This window comes from Anolis carolinensis, chromosome 6, assembly GCF_035594765.1.
Source record: "Anolis carolinensis isolate JA03-04 chromosome 6, rAnoCar3.1.pri, whole genome shotgun sequence".
Lineage (NCBI taxonomy): Eukaryota > Metazoa > Chordata > Lepidosauria > Squamata > Dactyloidae > Anolis > Anolis carolinensis.
The window spans coordinates 34023817-34041938 of record NC_085846.1 but is presented as its reverse complement, the minus strand read 5'-3'; the positions used below and the strand labels follow the sequence as shown (position 1 = coordinate 34041938).

Here is an 18122-nt window from a genome sequence, read left to right as displayed (position 1 = left end):
GTTCAGTTCACTTCACTTAGTTACAGACAGATTTTAGCCAGACCAATCTAACTATTGGTTAACAGAACCCTCGCTCTATCTCTGAGAATAGTAATGAGTTTGACTAACCTAACTAGGGTGTCCCCTGGGTTATTAACTAACTCTATCCTAGAGTTCTTCCTGTTAACTAGCCCAGTCTAGAGAGTCAATCCCTTGTGCCAATTCCCACAAGATATCACCCTGCTGTCTGACCTTTTTCCTGTCAGCTCACAGCAATTAACTCTCTAACCTACACTTCCACTGAAGCTCAACTCTCCAACTCCAACTGAAGCTCCCTTCCTTCTTCTTCCTCCTCCTTTATAAGACTTGGTTCCTCTCAGCTTCCTCTGGCCAATCCTAAGAGTCTCCAAACTCGGGCCCTTTTCAACCAGCCTCACTTAAGATGGCTGCCTCCCTGGCATTCCCTCCCAAAATGGAGGCCTGCCCTACTGTTATCCAGGCTTCCTTCCCGGCCTAACAGGTAAGACTCACAACACCATACAACAGCAATAGTGCTAAAATGGTCCACTGTCATGGTGCTATTTCCCCTTTGTTTTCTGCAATACATTGTGTGTTGGAAGCAGTGTGATTTTAGTTTAAGAAAACAAATAGGAGTAACACTTCAGTACTATAACTCGCCCTCTAAAATTTATCGCACAAAAGAAGGAAGCTTCTGGGCTCTGTAAGAGCCGCATACATAAGTGCTAGTCAATTCGAGAACTTAAGTGGAGGAAATTTCCACTGTTGATCTCCCACTCTTGCAATCCCAATCCAGACAACCTAGACTTCAATTTCACATTCTCATGTCTCCCACCTTTTTCCCCCCCAGAACTTGAAAAAAATACTGATATGGAGGAAGACAAGGACAAGAATGAGCATGCAATTTCTCTCTCCATGCCCAGAAATACATTGCCCTTCTGGGTTCCTCACAGACCTATTTTCTATATACACCATCCTTTCTACACAGGAAGGGATCCTTTAAAACAAGGAAGAAACCAGGGTAAAAGAGGGTGGCAGTGGATGTTTAATGAAACTGCACGCCGTTTCGTATTAACAACTGAAAAAGATGTGTTTAAAAAGTGCACTTAAAACCTGATTTCAGACGAAAAATGCACATATTTGCATTATTGCATATCCCTGCAGTCAAAAAAAAAAAGAATGTGACTTCATTGCTATACACTGGTGTTGACTGCTCCAGTGCATATCTGCATTTTAAAATCCCAAAACAGCTTTTTAAAAATTTATTTATTTATTTTTGTCCCACTTTTCTCCCACAGATGGGACTCAAAGCAGCGAACAAAATAGAAAAACAACTACATAATACAAAAAAAAAAATCACACACACCCCAACCCAACATATAAGCAATAAATCAACACATTACATTACATACTGATGAGGGCTACAAACAAATGGAGCCACAGAGACACAGGTGGCTAAATGGAAGCACAACTGGAAAGCAATTATAATGAGAACTCTCTGCAACTATTTATCTGTTCAGATATTTATGAAATTAAATGGAGCTTGAATTTACAGGAGGGTGAGGAGAGATAATAAGAAATCTGCTTGTCTGCACATTCAGATATCTGCATTAGCGCATATGAGGTCCAGCACATCTCTGAGACTCAATCTAAAAAATTAAAAGTAAACTTAATTGCTGCTGGTCCATCCTACAGAATCCTAGGATTTGTAGTTTTAGACTTCTTTGCTTGTGAGCAGTTGTGCCTTGTTTTTATTTGTGCCTTCACATCGCCTATCAACTTATGGCTATGCCATGACTTTCCTAGTTTTTTCTTAGGCCAGAAATACTCAGAGGTGGTTTTATCAATTACTTCCTCTCACAAAGCTACAAATCTAAGAATTTCATAAGATACAGTCATGGCAGTTAAAGTAGTATCAAAGTGCTGAAAGAGACCTAAGTTGTACTCCAAACCAGTAATGTTTACAAGTTCTGGTCTTTTTTTGTCTTACCAGGAGAGCAGGTGGAATAGCTGCCCAGTGCCTTTTTACTGTTAGTTTAAGAAATACTGAAAGCATCCTCAGTATAAGAGAATGAAGGAACATTATCCTGACTGCCTTTAATGTGTTCCTTGCACAAACAAAACAATGTATTGTCCAGATAAAATTAGTAAGCCAGGAAGAAATCTACTATGCACATTTTGCATAAACATCGGCGGTATGTTCTCAGCAGAAACACCAAGGAGCTTCAAAGGAAGTTGAATGTTTTTGTAGGATTAGTCAAAATTCTCAAGAGAGTTTTTTCCCATCTCAAGACTGGCTTTGAATTTCAGCTCAGCTGAAATTCTGGCAGTGTTGCACTTCTCAAGGTCAGGTGAAGATATTTGGGTGCATGAGGCAAAAATAAATTCAAAATGGCAGTTCTTTATTAGCATGGGAAATAATTAATTGGGACAAAATCCTCTTGCTCGCCTGGTCTTAAAGCAGCTGGCACAGGATTACATCCCAGAGGATTAATCTATTTTTTTTCTTGTACTCCTCTCCCGCCCTTAATGTCCAACCCAAATGCCCATCTAAGGCACTAAGATGGTAAAGCAATAGCTCCTTTGCAACTACCCTGTTCAGCTTCACAACTGAGAGAGACAGTATAAAATCAAAATGTTGTATGTATTTTGGTAATGATGTTTCTGAAAATCTTTCAGCCAGCACAGGTATACTAATAGGAATATAGACCAAAAAAGTAATGTTCCCAATTTCTGGGGTCTAAACCCCGGAGAAGGGAAATTGGTGACCAAATCTGAAAAAACAATCCTTTATTTGCTGTAACCATTTAGCACCACTCTCTCCTTAACAGCATAAATAATATTACTGAGTCCTAGTTTTTAGGCTGTGAGATCAGGCTGTGGAACAGATTTGGCTTGGCAGCCTTGTCCTTTTGCATTATATAATCCGCTCTCCACCCACTCTCCATATCTTGTATTGTTGCCAGGTCCTGCCTTGGCATCAAGAACAAGGCCCAAAGGCTCAGATGTCCCATACCTTGCTTCTCCCGTCATGGGGCCTCTTTCTCTCCCACCTCTCCAAGTGCCAGCCTGCCCCATTCTACCCATCCTCTTAGCGACCTTGGACTCCACACGGGGAGAGACACGTGAAGGCCAAACTGGGTGGGTTCTCAACCTGCGTCTCAGGCTATCTTTGGGGACGGTTGTTGCTGTCTCATGTCTGCCCAAAGGCTGCTATTGGCAAGAGTTTAGCAGGGATCGCTAGGGAAGGGAGAGCTAAAAGGGGCAAGGTGGACTCGCTGTGCTCTTTGCAAACAGAGAGAGATGCTTTATCATTCCATCGCATGAGAAATTGCTGCACCATGTTATAGTGGCGAGTGCTCTTTTTCAGGGTGTCGAGAAGCCAGTGTTACTCTCCTTTTGTACTACAATCCATCCCAATCCTTTCTTTTCTCCCACCCACTTTCAAGAGTCAATCTGCTTTCCATACCAAATGAACATGACCTGTCCTGATTGGGTTGTTTTACAGATTCTAGCTCCCTGACTTTTTCCATCTCTAAATACTGTTTGCTCTGCATATCCAGGATTTAACTATACATTTTTTTTAAAAATCCTAAAAATCAATCCTTGTTTTTGCCGTGTTATATAAGGGCGTTTTACTGTGCCATTGTATATAATGAAATTTGAGCATCCATGGATTTTGTTATCTACAAGGGGTCTTGAAACCAAACCACAGCGGATAGTGTTAACAAGAGCATATTGTATTTTTTGGTTTCCTAACTCCTGGTTATGCCAAGTGTATATACTTATGTATAGGTTGACCTCATGTATAAGTCAAGAGCAGGTTTAGGGGCCGAAATTACAGATGTTGATATAACCCATGGATAAGTCAAAGAAAAGGGAAAGCTCAAATTCTATCTCTGCCATCACCACCAACCCCACTTCTACAATGGCCTTGGAAAGAAGGAAGGCAACCACAATTATTCCCATCTGCAGATAGACGACTGTACAGTGAGAGGGCTACATGGGACTCGGGAGCCTTATTTATTTATCAGGGCCTATAAGCAGATCTCTCGGTTGGGGTAAGGACCTCACTAGACAGCTGCTAGGTTCTGTTTTCATGCGCTTAAGAAGCAGATCCCCAGACGAGTTCCATGGAAACCATCATGTGGGTCTCCATTTCTGCAGTGCAGGGATACAGAGCCTAGCAGCCATTTTCAGGAATTGGGTATTTCCAGACTCCAAGCCTCAGAAAGCAGGGAAAATGTGGAGACAGGCACAGTTAAGTATGTGGGGTGGCTGACTATCCCTGTAGATAGGCAAAGATGGAAGGGAATGACTTAAGATGTTTACCTCCACTTTCCCCCACTTTCTTCCCACTCTGTCTGATGAGGTCATTGGTCTCATTCTTCTAGCCAATGTGATCTGTATTCACAGAGTCCAGTCAATGATTATAGTTCTTAATTATGACACTGGCCAACACACATTTTTGTGCTTCAAATGTTATACTTGCCTCTGGATATATTTGACCTGCTGATTCCAAAAATGTACCACTTTTCCCCTACCAGCTCTACTATTTGAGATACAGAACAAATGTCATATACCACTCTTCATCTGGTCGCCCATAGAAAATCATGATAACCATATATATGAAACTAGAGTTGATGCAGTCTATCCAATGCAATTTTTAATATCAGTGCCCTAAATAACCCCAGGAATAAGCCTAAAAACCAAAACAACAAAAGAAAAAATGTTTTGTTGAGCTGTGCTATTTTTATAGTATTCTACACTTCATTTCCTGTACTATTCACCCCATAGCCAGATATTGTGGTGAAACTCTTCTAATTGCAATTGCAGCGGAGAAAATTACTGTTTTGTTGTTACTGAGGGTCTTCAAATAATGTCCAACCTACAGCAATTTGAAGTCAACATTATCACAGTGTTTTCTTGATAAGATTTGAACAGAAGCGGTTTGCCACTGCCTTCCTTTGAAGCTGAGTGTGTGTGAGTTGCCCAAGGTCACCCAATGAGTTTCCATGGTCAAATGGGGACTCAAACCCTAGTCTCCAGGGTCTTAATCCTATCCCCATGCCACTACACAACACTGGTGCAACTACCTTTATTTATCTAATTATGTATTATTTCATTTGTATCTAGCTATTCAGCACAGTTTATACAGCAGCAAAAACAAGGTATGTGAATTAAAAATTAGAAAGGAAAAATTAATAGCAATTAAGTAAGCTACTGCATCAACACATCAATTCTTTTGAACAGAGCTTTCCAAGGATTTTATGTTGATGACGCACATCTTAGGCTTGATTTACACTGCCCTATTTCCAAGAAATGGCGAACGCTTCCCAAGGGGCGAGGTATCGCCAAGCATGCATTTCCCCAGGTAAGTGTGTTAACCGGAGGGAAGAGAAAACTCTTCCCTTCAGTAAAGGCGCTTGCCTGGGCAAACGCGGAAGCGATCCTCTCCACGTTTGCCCAGGCGAGCGCCTTAATCGGAGGGTGTTGTTCCGCATTTTCCCAGTCTCAGCTCTTTACCGAAGGGAAGAGTTTCCTCCCTTCGGTAAAGGCCTTACTAAGACTTTGGGGAAACGAGGAGTGCGCCCCAGGTTTCCTTAGGTCGGGCCTCCCTATTATCCAAGAGATCTGGCTATCCGAGACACGGCCTGCCCATTTAACTCGGATAAGCGGAACTCTACTGTAATCACAAACAGATGTGAAGACAGTTTTTCCCATTTTATTTCTGGCATCTTGGAGGCTGTGCTTAACTCCGGCCATTGGAGGGAGGGTTGCTGTTTCTCCATTTTTCATACAATCTTCCCTCCAATCGATGTCCTTAAGGATGCCTTTATTACCTTCCCGCTAAAAGTGGTACCTGCTTATCTACTCGCATTTCTGCTTTCGACCTGCTTAGGTGGGTAGGTGGGCTGGGGCAAATGGCTGGTGCTCACCCTTGACCCGGGCTCGAACTGTTGACCATTCAATTGAAATGATTTTTCTGCAGCACAGCAGTTTATCCTGCTGTGCTAAGCTCAGCCCCACGCAATTAATGAAAGGATTGTAGCTTTGCCCTTTAGCTTAGCAACGCCCCTTCTGGAAATTAAACAAATGATTATCCTACCCCATCACATGTTTTCTGCCATTCTGCTTTCTTTACAAATTATCTATTTGCCTTCCTACCACATAGAAGAAATATTTCTCCTCCTACTGTTCCCTCCCCCATTTTCTTTTTATTGAAAAAAATCAACAGGATTTCTTCTCTTTGCAACAAAAAACTGACAATACAAAATTAATAAATTACCATTCCTTCCTTCGCAGTCCCAAAATGGTAATGTTTCTAAATCATTTGGGGGGAAAACATACTTTAAAAATGGCGAAAGACTAGAAACATACAAGTGTGCATCAAGTGATGGAGTCTATTGGTGGCCATTTCTAAAGTGTGTGGAAACATGGAATTTACTGCATTTAATAAAGGTTTTATTGCAAACTTTAAAGAAGCTGTCTTAGGATGCTGAACCTACTAATAAAAATGTCTGGCACTTCAATCCAGGGCTTTGCAACATTTCGGATCACCATATTAAAACAGCACATTCATACACACACTCATATACACACACATTGTTTATTATATATTGTTCTTAACTGTGCACACTAAAAGAGAAATTAATATGTCTGCTAAGTTGCACTGCTTCTGTTGGTGGTCCAATGAGAGAGGACTTTGAAAAAGAAAGAGATGCCCATTTTATAATTTCTCTTATTTTATTATTCGATGATAATACAATCATTAAAAATACAGCATTTTACAATGGATCTTTTCAATTTTTTCACAAGAACAACAAAAGATAAAAATAACTTCAGGGTGTTTAGAAACAGTCACAACAGAATCCTCCAATCTTCTTGGCTACAGTTGCAACAAGAATGTGTGGGAGACACAATCTACTTATGCTTTTCTGACCAGGCTAATATGTCTTCCTATTTCTCCAAACCCTTCAACCTTCAGCTTGCCAAGGTACAATGACTCCTTATTTGAAATGGCACATGTATTCAGTCATAGAACTGGCAAGTGGCAGGGGACGCCACTGCTAAACATAGTCCCACTATTCTCTTTCTCCTCTCCTTGCTGTAAAATCATTACAGCAACTAATTCAAGGACATCACCAGCTTCCTTCACATTTTCCACTTGCTTCTAACCATTCAAACTTGTTTTGAATAGGACCTAGAAAGCATCCTATTTTAGATTTCTCAGGCTAAACTCAGAAATCCATCCATCTTCCTATCTCACCCCCCTTGCCTCAAAAAAGATTCACAATATTACTGTGTAACTTTAAGAGGATCTTTTCAAATTATTTGTTTGATTCGTTGTGCCACCTTTCTTTCCTATTCTTAGTCCAAAGGACTCTTCCTAATCTCTCGGGTGTTCCAAAGTACACAATAAAGAAAGTGCATAACACTGACATCTATTTGGTTAAACACAGCCAGAGCTTTGAAAATTCACTTTTTTGGATTACAACATCCAGAATTTCCTCAGCCAGAATGCTAGCTGGGGGAATCTGGGAGGTGTAGTCTCCAAAAGTCAACGTTTTTTGTCTGTGACACACACACAGAGATGCAATCACAGTCTTTGCTCCTTCCCAAAGGAGTTTATCTTGATGGATTCAGTTCTAGCAAGTCTTTTCTATCTATCTGGGCCCCTTGAGATGGTCCTCATGCAGCAACAGACACAGAGGCCCGAAGAATCCAAGCCAGTTCCTGAAAAGGAACCATTGGGTTTTTTTTTTTTTTTTTCGGGAGGGGGGAAGATGTCCCATAAGCCTCAGCCTCTCTGGGCCTCTTGAGACATGGAGCGGGACAATGAGCGTGGCAGGCCAGCTTTCTTGAAGTCGGGGTAGGTGGGTTGGACAACAGGAGGCAATTCTTTGGTGATCTCCGCCAGAGGTTTCTTGTCAAGACACACGCCTGTCACTGGCAGTGACTCTACGGACTCTGAGGGAGTGGGTGTGTATTCTCTGGCACTCAGCTTGGAGGGGGTGAAGAGGGGCAAGGGCAAAGCCCGCTGATATGGCAGGTGATAGGAGGTCAGAGGTTCACCCAGCAGACCCAGGCGGAGGATACCCCAGGGTGACCGCTGCACTATGACTCGAGCCTCCTGTTGCTGGCGGTAGGTTTCTTTGCGCCTCTTGTCCACCTCAAACCGATTCCAGCTGTGGAAAAGAAAGAATGAATGAATGTTAAGCTTGCCTCCACATGATCTCCCAACAGTACAGAATTTGCCAAAATTAAATTTCCTGTGCTTGTGGTAAATGGTGAGAATTGGAATAGCTGTGTTTGCTCCTAATAATGTCAGCCTACACAGGGAATAAAAAGGGAGTTAAAAAGAGCTTGGACAAGACCTCTCCAATGTGAGTGAACTAGGCAAGATTCAAGGAAATGCTACTTCACTCAGCACATAGTCAAGCTATGGATTTCTCTAGCACAAAACATGGTGATGGCCAAGAATTATCACAGGTTGGAAACTTATGAGTTTGCGGGTATTGATGAACTTCTACTCCTATCATACTACATTGTTATCCTGACTGGTTAATGCTGATGGGACTTGGGTGTTCCATAAGATCTAGAAAACCACTCGTTACCCAGATAGATAGAAAAGCCCCCGATGGCGCAGTTGATTAAACCCTTGTGCTGGCAGGACTGATGACTTGAAAGTTGGGCTGCTGACCTGAAGTTTGCCGGTTTGAATCCAACCTGGGAAGAGCGTGGATGATCTCCCTCCTGTCAGCTCCAGCTCCAGGCAGGGACATGAGAGAAGCCTCCCACAAGGATGGTAGAATATCAAAACATCTGGGGGTCCCCTGGGCAACGTCCTTGCAGACAGCCAATTATTTCACACCAGAAGCAACTTGCAGTTTCTCAAGTTGTTCTTGCCAAAAAAAACCCTGCCCTGATTTAACTAGGTTTAAATGTAAATGGGATTAAGGCAATCAATGACTACTAATCAAGGAGGCTATGTGCCACCCCATGCTTCTGAATACCATTGGCTGGAGGACATGAATAGGAGGCAGTATGTCACTTTGTGCTCCTTTTGTTTGGGCTTTGATGAGGATCTGATTGTAGAAAAGATGATGCTAAACTAGAAAGACTTTGGGTTAAGGCTTCTCTTAGGTTCGGAGGCAGAAACCACATACTATGGACAAAGTAGAGTAGTCGTTCTCAAACTATGCTCCTTCAGGTGTTTTGGACTTCAGCTCCCAGAAATCCCAGCCAGCTTAACACCTGTTAAAAACTGTAGTAGCTGAAATCCAAAACATCTGGAGAAGCACAGTTTGAGAAACTTTGAAGTAGTGGAGGGGAGGCAGCCATCCTCCGGATGCTTTGTTTGTGAGCTCCCCAGAATAATTTGCCTGGCAGTAAGCATGTGCAGCTGGATCTGAACCCTTAGTCAGGAAGACTAGCTAAGGGTTCCAGTAGGAAAAAGTAACTTTATCGACCTCTGGTTTGAATCAGCAAAGTGAATTCATAATCTTATTCATTGCTTGTATGCATTAAATATATAAGGGGTGTTTCACCTTTTAAAACAGCTTTCATTAAAAGAGTCATAAGTGTAAAATCCACATTAAGTAAGCACAAGCATGCACTGCACACTTTTTTTCAACTCACCCCATCCATTTAAACAGTACTGGTTTGCTGGTGGTCTGACTCAATGGTCATTGTCTCTTAACCTTACTATTTTTCATCCCCCTTTAGCACTCTATTTTCCCTTTTGTCAAAATTTAGGCTGTAAGATCCTCACACAAAGGCATGTTATTGCCAATCTAATATCACCTTGCTGTGGAGCAGCCCCCCCATACTGGTGTCCCCCAGATGTGTTGTGGCTGTGTTGGCTGGGGTTAGTGGGAGTTGTAGTCAAACACATCTGGAGGGCAACAGCTTGGAGAAAATATTGCTGAGATCTCAGGTCTCTAGTGCCCACCTGTTTCACACCTCTTATTGAACCCAGTTTAGATCTATGTCTAAACGATTAGATGGATCTAACAAAACTTTGCCTCATTTCATAGTCTTCTTTCGAGAACCCAAAACCTATCAGTAATTTTGTGATACTTTTTATTATGACCGCTTTGACCAAGCCTAACCCAAACCTTGCCTAACCCGAGGTCATCAAAACACTCACGCTTCTTCAGGACGAGTGGTGAGAGACAGGTCTTTCCATTCAGCGGAGAAGGATTCCTTCCGTGCCGTGTTCCCCTCAGACACCTGGCAAGCCAGTTCAGCTGCGGACAGTGTCCCAGAGCTCCTCAGGACCACACTCTTGCCGTGCATTGTTGCGTCTGTGTCTCTGCTTCAGCTAGGATGTGAATGTATAGCCTCAGTTCTGCTTGGGCTATTGTCCCAGCCACGAGTGACTTATATAGTTTTCCAAGTGCCCATTCCCGAGGGATTGGCGTCTGGAGCTAAACTAGGCATGCTGAGTCACTGGTGGAGCATTCTGATACTGGATACCACTTCTATCCCCCTCCCTCTTTTTGCCTCCTCGGGTTGTATGTGTTATTGGAAACCACATTTGTGATGCTACAATATTTTTATACTCATTTAACTCTTCTCTTCCTGGTGAGAACTGCTGTCAACAGGCTGTTTAAATCACTGAATGACTGCTGCCACAGTCTTTTAGCTAAAGATTTTACATCAAATAATTTTTATTTAATGTGGACCCCCTGAAGTTGAGATATAGTCAATTTTCTTTTGAGTCTTTTATCTGTGACAACAGTTGAGCCATAAGGATATGTGTGCATTTCTGATCATGTACAGATGACATATATTTCCTTTCCATTAAAGGATAATGAAATTTTATCTGATGTTTCAACTGCTTTAGACTTTGGTGTCAGCTCACCACAGCCGCTCCTGAATGAACACACGAGACTCTCTGTGGTATCACCAGGAACTTTTACTGTAGGAAACATGAACATCAGAAAAGCCAAGAATGGGAGGCTCCGGCCAACCCTCCTTTATATACCCTCCCCCTCATTTGAACAGTCTCTTCCCGCTCAGTAAAACCCCGCGCAAATTCCCCGCCAAGTCCATCAGCCGTTTCTCCTCCGAGTCCTGGGACGCAGGTGTCTTATCAATGTCAGTGACCCTGAAACTCAGAGCCACATCCAGGCTCTAGTAGCAGGGTTCTGACATGGCGTCCTCCTCCCCTTCGTCCTGGAAGGAAAAGATTAAACACAACTATTGTTCTCCGCTGTCCAGAGTTCCTTTATACTTTTTTAGCAGGCTGCAATGGAATACCGGGTGTACCTTTCCTAGGTCCTTTGGTAGCCTCAGCTCATAGGTCACTTCGTTTATTCTTTTTGCTACCCTGAATGGCCCTATATAGCGTGGAGCCAATTTCTTGGATGGGAACCCCAATTTCAGGTTTTTTGTGCTCAGCCAAACCAGATCTCCTTCGCCCAATTTGTCCCCCTCTCGGCGCCTACGATCCGCAAAGAGCTTGTACTTCTTTTGTGTTTCCCGCAATGCCTCTACCACGGTTTGCCACCCTTGCTTGATTTTGGCCGGCCATTCCTCGTCGGTCTGGCCCTCCCCTTCCTTCCACTCGGGTAGCCTGGGGAAAGGTGCCACCTCCTGTCCGTATACTATTTCGAATGGGGCACGACCTGTGGCCGAATGTACGGCCCCGTTAAAAGCCATCTCAGCAAACGGAAGAAGGTCCGCCCAATCATCCTGTCTATAATTGGTGTACATCCTTAAGAATTGGCACAGTGTCTGTTGGGTACGTTCGACCCCCCCGTTGGTCGCGGGATGAAAGGCCGAGCTCAGGTTCCTTTCTGCTCCTAACAGCTGTAAGAATTTTCCCCAAAATTTTGCAGTAAATTGGACTCCCCGGTCACTAATTATCTTGTCGGGACACCCATGTAGGCGATATACATGCTTCACATACAAATCAGCAAGTTTTTCAGCTGAAGGGAGTTTTGGCAGAGCCACAAAGTGTGCCTGTTTTGAGAATAGGTCCAATATTGTCCAAATGTATCTGTGGCCTCTGCTGGGGGGTAGTTCGCCTACAAAATCCATGGCTACGCATTCCCATGGCCTCATGGGCTCCACCACCTTCTGCAATAGCCCCTGGGGCTTCCCCGGTGGTGTTTTTCCCTCTGCACATAATTCACACTGCGTGACGTATCCCCTGGCGTCTTTCCTCATTCCGGGCCACCAGCATTGTTTGGCCAACAGTTTAATAGTCCTGGTGGGGCCTAGATGACCCGCACCCTTGTTATCATGGTACTTCCTTAACATTTCTCGTCTTAAACATTCAGGAATATACAATTTCTTATTTACAAACACCAAATCCCCACACAATTCTCCCTTTTCTTTGTTTGTTTGTAACCATTTGTCCATTCCATACGCTCGCTTCAACTCTTCCTCCCATATTTCTCCTCCCCCCGTGGAAATGGCAGTACGTTTGTTTTCTTTGGCCGCTTGTGCTCGAGTTAGTACTGCCAGGCCCCATTGCTTATCAAGAAAAATACTCCCTTCAGATTCCTGAATTCCTCCCCCGTGCTGAGGCATCCGAGAGAGAGCGTCAGCGAGTATATTATGTTTCCCCTGGAAGAATCTGAGTCTGAAATCAAAACGGCTGAAATATTGGGCCCATCTAATTTGCTTCGCTGATAGTTTACGAGGGGATCTTAGATACTGTAAATTTCTATGGTCAGTCCACACCTCAAACGGTGTTCCACTTCCTTCCAGAAAGTGTCTCCAGCACTCTAGTGCTTTTAGAATCGCTAAGGCTTCTCTCTCCCAAATCGGCCAGTTTTTTTCTGTATCGCTAAACTTTTTTGACAGATAGCCACATGGCTTCAGGTTCCCCCCCTCGTCTTTCTGTAGCAGAACTGCCCCATATGCCCGGTCTGACGCATCGCAATGTAATACAAAGGCTTTAGACATATCAGGGTGCTGTAGGACAGGCTCCTCAGTAAAACGCTTTTTAAGGGCTTCGAAAGCTTCCTGGCATTCTATTGTCCAGGTCAGTTTGGCCCCTGGGGCCTTCACTTTGGCTGTTTCTCCCCTACCTTTAGTCTTTAACAAATCCGTTAATGGCAAAGTGAGGCGCGCAAAGTCCTTGATAAATGTTCTATAGAAGTTTGCGAACCCTAGGAAGGATTGCAGCTGCTTCCGTGTTTTGGGGGCTTCCCACCCCCTCACGTCTTCTACCTTCGCAGGGTCCATCGCCACTCCCTGGGAGGAAATCCTATACCCCAGAAAGTCTATCTGGTCTTTATTGAACTCGCACTTGGCAAGCTTCGCATACAGTTTTGCTTCTCTCAACTTTTGCAGGACTTCCCTGACTAGTTCTATGTGTTGCTCCTTAGTCCGAGATACTAACAATATGTCATCTAAAAAAACAAAGACTCCCTTGTACAACAATGGATGCAACACTTCGTTGATTAATTGCATGAACGCGGCGCCTCCGCCGCACAAACCGAAAGGGAGCACACGATAATTGAATAATCCGAATGCACAGGAGAAGGCCGTCTTCCACCTGTCCTCTGGTTTAATCTGCAATTTATGGTACGCTTCAATTAAGTCCAATTTAGTGAATATCTGTCCCTCCGATAACTGGGCGATCAAGTCCTTCACTAAAGGTAGGGGGTATTTATTTCCAGAACTGATTGCATTCAGGCCCCTGTAGTCAATGCAGAGCCTCAGCGTTTGGTCCTTTTTGCGCCTGAACAACACAGGCGCCCCTAGAGGGGAATTTGAAGGCTCTATGAAACCCCTCGCTAGGTTTTTATCAATGTATTTTCTCAGTTCCTCCTTTTCCCTAGCCGACATTGGGTATATTTTTGCCTTAGGAAGCTCTGCTCCTGGGACTAGCTCTATCTTCACTTCAACTCTCCGCTTCGGTGGGAAACTGTCTGCTTCCTTCTCATCAAATACGTCCACAAAATCCCGATACTCTGGGGGTAATTTATCTGCCAGTTCTGCTATCCTGATAGAGTCTTCCTCCCCCCTTTTCCCCGGCTCCCTTTCCACTTCCTGGCTCCCTCCTTCCAACTTCATCCTGAAGATCATGCTCTTATCCTCCCAGTTGATTTGCGGGTTGGCCTGCCCCAGCCATGGCATGCCTAGTATAACATTATAGCTGGCTATTTGTGATATCACAAATGACACCTTTCCTTCCCAACTCCCTATCTTACACTTTACATCTTCGGCACTGTACTTAGCTAATGATCCCGATGCTGTGGATCCGTCCAACTGCGAAAAAGCTATTGGGGATTCTAGGTTCGTTCTTTCGCAACCCAATCCCTCGGCTAATTCAGGGGAGATGATGTTCCTGGAACATCCACAATCCACAAATGCTTTGCAGGTTGCTTGTTTGCTGCCACTTTCCAGCTGAATGGGGACCACTATCATGGCTTTGTCCTGACTTACCAACCCCCCCGAGTGGTGCCTCATCGGTGGTTCTTCCTCGGCGCGTTTCCCTGCCACGGCTCTTGGTTTGGGCGGGCCTCCGCCTTCCCCTTTTCTCTGCCAGCACTCGGCAGCCCTGTGGCCCAAACGGCCGCACACGAAGCAGCCCCTCCTGCTGGTGCTCACGTTCCCTGTCGGCTCCGTTCTCCTCCCGGCTGGGGTTGATCCCTCCTTCCGGCTCCCCTCTTTCATCTGCGGCCGCTGCTGTAGCCCTCCTCGGTGCCTCCTCGCCTGGGCCAGCGATGTCTCGATGCGCCCCGCCAGCTGAATCCATCCGCGCAGTGTGTCAGGCTCATCACGATGCACCGCCCAGGAGAGGATCTCCCGCCTGAGCCCCTCTTTGAAGAGTTCTATCTTTGTCACTGCAGACCATTCCGGCACCTTTTCAGCGAGGCATTGGAACTCCTCCGCATACTCAGATACCGACCTCTGCCCCTGGGAGACGGTCTTCAACTCCTCCCTCGCCCGGATCTGCTCCAGTGGATCTCGGAAACGGGTCTCCAGGGCCCCCATAAAGCGTCGGAGTGACCCCAGACATGGGTCGCGCCGCGCGTGTAGTTGAACGTACCAGCTGGCCGCTCCCCTCTTCAACACTGCACCAATGGCCCGTACCCGGCTGGATTCCGTTCTAAAAGTGTGGGCATTGTCCTCCATATAGCCCCTCACCGTGGTCAGGAAAAAATCCAGTTCAGAGGACTCTCCCCCAAACTCGATCCTTAGTTCCTCTCGTCTCGGTAGGGGTCCCTGTGGTGGCAATCCCCAATTCTCCGCCCGTCGCAAGCCCCCTTGCGGGCCGGTGGGCCCCGCTGCTGCTTCCCTTTGTCCTGTGCCACGCCCGGCATTCGCCAGGGGCACCAGGGTCTCAGTTGGGAGCGTAGCCGGGATTCTCGGAGGCTTTTCCCCTTCGTCGTCACTCTCCTCCACCCGCGTCAGGCTCATTTGGATCTTGGGCCGGGCACCGGGCTCCTTTCGCATTTCCCTTCCCTTCGGTGCTGGGAGGTCTGCAAAGCCCTGGCTGCTTCCCATGCTCACGTCCCACATTGAGCTAGCCCGGAGTTCCCTTCCTCGCTCCGGCTCCGCCAAAACCGCCAGGCGCTCCATCGCCCTCGACATCACTGCCAGGGTGGTCTCCATCGCCGACATCCTCTCCTCCAGAAACACCATCTTTTGCGGGCCTGGGGAAGGTGAACCTTCCTCTCCTCCGGTGCTATCTCCCCGCACCACTCCGCGCCTCTGGGTTACCCCATTTGGCTGGGCATAAGCGGTGGATGACGCCAGGGCCGCCAGCTGGTGGAACTCAGCGTCCGTCTCGGGAGTGGCCCTTTCCGACCTTCCTCCTCCGGCGCCCAAGAGCTCTTCATCCTCCACTTGCATGTTACACCTCACCGCTACAGCGGGATGGTGTCCGTATTCTTGGCTTAGTGTCAGCTCACCACAGCCGCTCCTGAATGAACACACGAGACTCTCTGTGGTATCACCAGGAACTTTTACTGTAGGAAACATGAACATCAGAAAAGCCAAGAATGGGAGGCTCCGGCCAACCCTCCTTTATATACCCTCCCCCTCATTTGAACAGTCTCTTCCCGCTCAGTAAAACCCCGCGCAAATTCCCCGCCAAGTCCATCAGCCGTTTCTCCTCCGAGTCCTGGGACGCAGGTGTCTTATCAATGTCAGTGACCCTGAAACTCAGAGCCACATCCAGGCTCTAGTAGCAGGGTTCTGACACTTTGGGACCTCTGCAATTATTTGGTATTGTGCTCAATAGAACCATGATTTTAACATTTGATAAGATTTTAATCCAGGAGTCAATTCATCAGAAATGATTCTGCATCCAAATTTACAGGATAATTTCATTTTAAGGTTTTCATCTTTACCGGCATTGACTCAAGATGTGAAGTCAACCTCATGCTGAGACTGAGTGGAACTTCTGAGCCAGTGAGTGTGCAATTCAGAAAGGCATTTGGTGATGGATAGAAAGGTTGAGAGATTACTTGATGGGAGCGCCCTGTGCTGAGCCGGCACAGCTGTGTGACATGTCTGTGACATGAAGTCACTGGAAAGAAGATCTTTCCATCCAGGCACTCAACCCACCCACCCACTCAGGTTTCAAGACCATCATGCCAGCCCTTCTGCTTTTATACATACACACAAACATATATACCTAGAACCAGCCTCATATACTCTTCTCCCATCTCTAGGGAGACACAATGTTAAAGGTCTGGCCTTACAGGGAGAGAATGTCCTATAAAGAGGAGAACTAGGGACAGGCTAAAACAACATGAGTTGTTGACTAGGCAAAGGGCCACTAGGGAGAGAGGGGAGTCGGAGATCTGTGGGCAGAAATAGGAGGGATTCTTGCAACACGTGGAAGCCCCACACTCCAGAGGGATGATGCCAGAAGCGGGAAGCAGGGAACAGAGGGAGGATACAGAGAAGTGAGGGATTCTGAGCCAGCCTGGGCTTAAATCCCATCCTAGAAGCTCCCTGAGATGACCTTAGACTTAGATGCCCTCACTCAATCTCACTTGGTATACTGCGTAATTGTGTGAATAAGATATCAGAGATGTGTCCACCATGCATTCCTCCCCAAACTCACTGAAGTACAGAGAAAATGTGATAAAGAAATAAAGGCTTGCTTATGTAATTTAAGAGACAAACATTAGCATTCCAGAAACATAGGACGCTTTCTTATGTCTATCTAGCCCACGACAATCATGTCAGGTGTGGTTGAACGTGGATCTGGGGACTTCATCACAAAGAGTTGGAGAAAATGAGGGAAGGCAGGTAAAGGGTGGGGTTTCATAGGGTTCTGTTTTAAAAGAAGATTAAGAATATACTCACTTCCATCACACTAGATCGCCTCCTTCAGCTTCTAACCCAACCATCCATTTAATTCCCATCACATGGGCAGGTGATGACTCCTCCCATTTCAAGGATACTAACATACTTTTTTAAAACAGGTATCCCCAAGGAATCCCATCAGGAAGATAGGGCGAGTTATAAATAAAGTATTGTTATTTAAGGCAGTACTGCCCTCAAGATACTTCCACGGAAGCAGATTTAAGGCATTTTTCTTAAGCTGTCACTTTCCATGGGGTAGTTGGCACTCAAGAGCCTTCTACTGAAACAGAAGCACCTTTCTTAAGGTGGCACTTTCCCTGGGGTCGTTTGTACTGAGATTTCCTCCCATTGTCCCTCCAGGATTTTGATTATTTATTTATGGTTAATTGATTGATTTGTATGGTTAGTATACTTATGCTCATTATTTTATTATGTTTTGTTGTTGTATAGTTTTAAGTTGTTGTATGGTTTCCTTGCTATGTTGGGCACAGCTCTGAGTCCCTTGAGGAGATAGGGCAGTATATTAATAATAATAATAATAATAATAATAATAATAATAATAATTATTATTATTATTATTATTATTATTCCTCTTGCCTTGCTATCAGCCTATCACCACAACCACAAATGTTGCATTTCTATTGGTATTCTCACATGAAGCATGAAGCAACTGCTTGCTTCCAGAGTGTAGTTGGGTGTGTTGATAAAGAGAAGGAACATGCATTCATTTTTTAATGCTCCTTTCCATCCTCTGGTCTATTGTTGGCTGATAACAGAAAGTAGCACCTTTCCTACATAGCCTCCAGGCCTTCCCTTATCTTGGGAAGGTGGGA

At 45.1% G+C, this 18122-nt stretch overlaps 2 protein-coding genes across 2 annotated transcripts; both read right to left on the bottom strand.

Moving 5' to 3' along the window:
- Positions 1-6725: 6725 nt before the first annotated feature.
- tcap (titin-cap) lies at positions 6726-10423 on the bottom strand. Its single transcript, XM_003222442.3, has 2 exons — positions 10151-10423; positions 6726-8186 (listed from the first exon to the last, which is right to left on the bottom strand). Exons 1-2 carry the CDS (start codon positions 10297-10299, stop codon positions 7799-7801), a joined length of 537 nt encoding a protein of 178 aa, XP_003222490.2. The 5' UTR covers positions 10300-10423; the 3' UTR covers positions 6726-7798.
- A 482-nt stretch (positions 10424-10905) lies between these two features.
- LOC134299909 (uncharacterized) lies at positions 10906-16177 on the bottom strand. The gene is made up of 2 exons (XM_062984060.1): positions 14410-16177; positions 10906-11181 (listed from the first exon to the last, which is right to left on the bottom strand). Exons 1-2 carry the CDS (start codon positions 15955-15957, stop codon positions 11140-11142), a joined length of 1590 nt encoding a protein of 529 aa, XP_062840130.1. The 5' UTR covers positions 15958-16177; the 3' UTR covers positions 10906-11139.
- Between the last annotated feature and the right edge of the window lie 1945 nt (positions 16178-18122).

What these genes read in the sequence shown, in the direction of transcription:
- tcap (XM_003222442.3), bottom strand. Translation starts at nt 10,299, where the DNA reads ATGCACGGCAAGAGTGTGGTCCTGAGGAGCTCTGGGACACTGTCCGCA. An exon ending in ACCACTCGTCCTGAAGAAGC is followed by an intron (nt 8,187 to 10,150) that starts GTGAGTGTTTTG and finishes TCTTTTCCACAG; the next exon opens with CTGGAATCGGTTTGAGGTGG.
- LOC134299909 (XM_062984060.1), bottom strand. Translation starts at nt 15,957, where the DNA reads ATGTTCATGTTTCCTACAGTAAAAGTTCCTGGTGATACCACAGAGAGT. An exon ending in GGCACCACTCGGGGGGGTTG is followed by an intron (nt 11,182 to 14,409) that starts GTAAGTCAGGAC and finishes TTTTCCTTCCAG; the next exon opens with GACGAAGGGGAGGAGGACGC.